This window comes from Pteropus alecto, unplaced genomic scaffold (genome assembly GCF_000325575.1).
Source record: "Pteropus alecto unplaced genomic scaffold, ASM32557v1 scaffold30, whole genome shotgun sequence".
NCBI classification, from domain to species: Eukaryota; Metazoa; Chordata; class Mammalia; order Chiroptera; family Pteropodidae; genus Pteropus; species Pteropus alecto.
The window spans coordinates 3,512,045-3,516,402 of NW_006429782.1; the positions used below are offsets into that span (position 1 = coordinate 3,512,045).

Below are 4,358 nucleotides of genomic sequence, written 5' to 3' on the forward strand. Positions count from 1 at the left end.
TGTGCACTTAAAGATGATTAAAACGACACAATTTGTTATGTGTATTCTACCGCAGTTACAATAAAGTGAATTGTGAAATATAAATTTTATGTTGTATTTTACTGCAATTTAAAAAATTAAGCAAAAAACGTTAATTAAAATCAAATACCATGAAAAATCCACCAGTCAGACTAACCGTATTTCAAGTGCTCGGTGTGGCTGCCACGTTGGACAGATCAGAAACGAATGTCTTGTCTACGGCCATGTCACCCTGAACGTGCCCGATCCTGTCTGATCTCAGAAGCTAAGCAGGGTTGGGCCTGGTTAGTACTTGGATGGGAGACTGCCCAGGAAGACCAGGTGCTGTAGGCGTAAAAACTAACAAAAATAAGGGATTGTAAGCTGATAAGGTCCTTGCAATCTCTGAGGTCAAACAAGGGTTGCCTCACCTAAAAAAACAAACAAACAAACAAACAAATGCATGTCTCTGTAGGACAGCAGTGCTTTAGAGGGGAAGTCACCAGGGCGGCTCCTAGGGTGGGTCAGCCGCCATCTGATTTTGTGTGGCTGGCGAGCTAAGAGTAGTCTTTACATTTATATATGATTGAAAACAAAAAAAAGAAGACTAATACTCTGTGACACATGAAAATGATGTGAAATTCACATTTCACTGTCCATGAATAAAGTTTTATTGGCACAGGAACACATTCATTCGTATTGTCCGTGGCAATGGCAGAGTTGAGTCATTGAGACAGAGGCCATGCCGCCCCTAAAATATTTCCCATCTAGCCCTTTACAGAAGAATTTGCAGACCCCGGCCTAGGACACGACACGCTTAAAAGGTACCCTGACATCCAGACACACAGGAGTCGGGGAGGGTCCGACTCCAAAAGCTTCCATAAACGAGAGATTCTAATGCTTAACAAAATGAGATATCACTTTTTACCTGTCATTGTTGTGACCGAAATAACCAGGCCCAACTCGAGTGCTCTAGTCCAAGAGACAGTTTATTAGCCGGCGGCTGTCCTTGCAAAGGAGCAGCCCCGAGACGCAGGGGCACAAAGGTTTTAAGCCCTCGATCCCATCCCCCAGCTCCTTAATCTTTACACAAAAGACTATATCTCCTCCATTCATTAACTGATAACTAAGAGGTGGGTAAGCAAGCAGGGGTACAGAAGCAGAATGCGTCATTGTTAAAATATTTTGTACCTATAGGCCGTGATCCGGCCAGTAAATCCCTTTAGTTAATAAATTTTTAGCAGATAACTAACTAGAAGTGAGACATGGCGGTTAGCACGTACCATGTCTTATCCTTGACCTATTGTTTCTAAAGGTGAGGTCACTACATCGTGTTGATGAGGATGAGGTCCAACGGGCATGAGGCTGAGCGGGACGCCCTTTTGTGGAGGGACGGTTTGGCAGAATCTGTCAAAATATTCAACACGTTCTCGGACACGATGATCCCATTTCTAGAAAGTTAATCTACAATTCTAACTTGTTTATGTTTTCTAGTGCATGTCTTTCCTGAGACCTTTGTCCCAGCCCCAGCCGGCCCCTCTGCCTGGGGTGTCCTTTCCTCTTGCAGCAGGGGGAAGAGCATTCCAGGCCACAGGGACAGCACGTGCAGAGGCCCTGAGGCCCTGAGGCCCTGAGGCTGGCCCTTACTTGACCGAAGAACAGCTCAAATGCAGTGGTTAAGGGAGAGAGAGTGAAGGGGAATGTCAGTAGTATCAGATCATGTGGAAGGCGTGGTGATGAATTTGGATTCTGGGTTACCTCTGGCGGAAAGCTCAAGGTCAATAGTGCTGAGGGTTAGAAGCCCCGAAGGCGGGGAAACAGATCGAGTCCTACCGAGGAGGACCGAGGACGAGGACTGAGGACCGCCCCACAGGACAATTCAGAAGCTCTGCCCTTGATCCTTCAGGACACAGGCCACCACTCGAGTTTCCTGAGCGCAGAGCGGCGTGGTCGATGCTGGCAGCTCTCACCTTCTGGGCTGGCTGTCACAATAGATCTCCTTCTAATTTTTTTTCTGTTTTCTCCACCTGCTGACAGTGATCACCTTTTGTTTTTGCCACCACGCCAGTCGTTTTGGCGTGAGAGTCCCCCGCTGTCTAATTTACTGTTTTTAAATTGTCTAAAACCGGACCACATAAAATTCGAAGGAGAGCATATCAGTAAAGTATTTGACCTTTCGTCCATAGACAATATGATGTCAGTGTAGCACACGCTGAAGCTGCTTGTCGCTTACGTCCAGGTTCTTAACTAGGCTTCTGATAGTGGTTGCCGGAAAAGTGAGCCTCTGTATATTTATTCCAACCTCAAACTTTCTTCTTTGCATTTTTTTCTAGTGAACTAAAGAAGGTCTTGTGGGCAAAAACGTGTCCCCAGAGCCCAGTGTTCGATAAATGTGTGTCAAATGAATGAACGAATTAGAGTTTGTATTTTAAAAGAGAAAATAGGTTGGGACCCTTATAGTGTTTCAGGAAACTTTTGTTTAGAAAAACTTACCTTGACGATGGCTTCTAAAATAAAAACAAAACAAAAAATGAGATAGTAAACGAAATAATATTGCACAGTTTATGCCTCAGAATTCCTTCCTCCACCTATGTCTTACTGGTTTTGACGTCAATCGTACACGTGCTGAAAGTATTTAACCACGTAAAAGACAATATAAAAGTAACAATAGCCAACAGAATCACATCGCTTTCATTCAACTTGGTATTCGAGGTCCCAGCCAGTGCAATGATAAGAGAAAGCTATGAAACATAAAACACAATTGGAAAGAAAGACATTCGCCAAATCCAAGTGTATCAAAACCAGAAGTAGCAACCGAGTGCAGCAAGTTAGCCAAATACAAGATAGAGTCTTAAAACATCAACAGCTCTCTTATGAACCAGCCACGGCCACTTAGAAAAGGCAATTATGAAAAATACCATTCACAATGGCAACAAAAACCTTAAAATACGTGGGAATTAACTCAGCAGTTCCTGTCTGTCTAAAACCGTAAAACTTTGGGGAGGCGAGGGAGGAGGAGACCTGGAAATACCACGTTCGGGGCGGCCGTTGACTCCTTCAGTTCCTGCAGGAAGAAACAAACCATTTCTTTCTTGTAGACACAGTCCTGAGCTGAAGCCCTTTACTTTAGTTGGATTAGGGCCACATAAATGACAAAACTGAAGATCATCCCTAGCAAGGCAGGCTGTTATATAAATGGATGTTTTATACACTATCATATTTGACGTGGTTGCACTTTTGAAATAATGTTATTTCAAGAAGCCAAATAGCTAGGCTGTGGAAATTTACTCAAACAAAAAATAGGTGGGTGGGTGGGTGGATAGGTGACAGATAGATGATAGATAAATAGATGGATAGATGGACGGATGGATGGATGGATGGATGATGGATGGAGAGATGATAGATGGATGATAGATGGATGGAGAGATGATAGATAGATGATAGATAAATAGACAGATGATAGATAGATAGATAGATGATAGACAGATGATAGAAGCCAAATGGTTCCTTGTTAAAAAGGAATTTTGTTTGAATGGAACTTTTCCATTGTCTTTTTTCTTTTGTGCGTGTGAAATTGTCCTAATTTAACTCTTTTATTGTTTATTTCAGAAGACAACTTTTTTTCACGAGAAATAACTTTGAGAGTAGTCTCCATCCACTTTCCATCCCTGCGTCAATGAAGGTAGTTATTTTACGGGACAATCCGAAGGATGCTCAAAATAGCTAACGCTCAGGGGGAAGGTATAGTTCGGAAATACCACATTAGTCTGTTTTTGTTAGTTTGGAGATTTATTTCACAAAATGTACCTCTTAAAGACACACAGCAGTTTCTAAGCCAAAAGGAGGGTTGATTCTGTTCTGTCCTTGCTACCAAAATGGGCTTCCCCCGCGCCCCCCCAAAAAGGAAACGGAACCATTGCTAGTGCCTCCTACAGTGGTTGTGTTGAGAATGGATGGATTGCACGCACTAATTTAAGGGCCTCCCTAAATTGTCCTAAACACAAACAGAGGGACATTTACCCTCTGGTGGCTCTCTCGAGGAAGCCTGCCATTCGTGCCCCTGCCTTCGAGGTTGTGCCACCTGGGTACCAGCATTTCTCTTAGGAGCGACGGTGACGCTCATCATTCATGCCCCTCGTCCATCCTTTATCTTTAGGCTTCATCCTTAGAGAAGGTTTTGATGAAGGAGCGGGAGGCAGAGTGAGCTTAGGCACCCGACACCGATGTCAACCTCCCAGTTGTACCTCTAGATGCGGCCGACCCCAGGACACATCGTCCCCAGTATCTAGGAAGCGAACAACTCCTGCTCGCACAAACCCTCACGTCTAGAAGGACCGCTTCCCAAACTTACGTCGGAAGAG

At 44.0% G+C, this 4,358-nt stretch overlaps 1 protein-coding gene and 1 pseudogene across 1 annotated transcript in view; both read left to right on the forward strand.

Moving 5' to 3' along the window:
• Nucleotides 1-4,358, forward strand: part of CATSPERD (cation channel sperm associated auxiliary subunit delta) — a 40,311-nt gene that overhangs the window by 6,608 nt on the left and 29,345 nt on the right. Inside the window, exons 4-5 of the mRNA XM_025043461.1 lie at nucleotides 3,607-3,682; nucleotides 4,357-4,358. The exon at nucleotides 4,357-4,358 is cut by the window's right edge and continues 134 nt beyond it. Coding sequence (XP_024899229.1) covers nucleotides 3,607-3,682; nucleotides 4,357-4,358 — 78 coding nt within the window. The remainder of the gene's footprint in view (nucleotides 1-3,606; nucleotides 3,683-4,356) is intronic.
• LOC112475971 lies at nucleotides 233-351 on the forward strand (annotated as a pseudogene).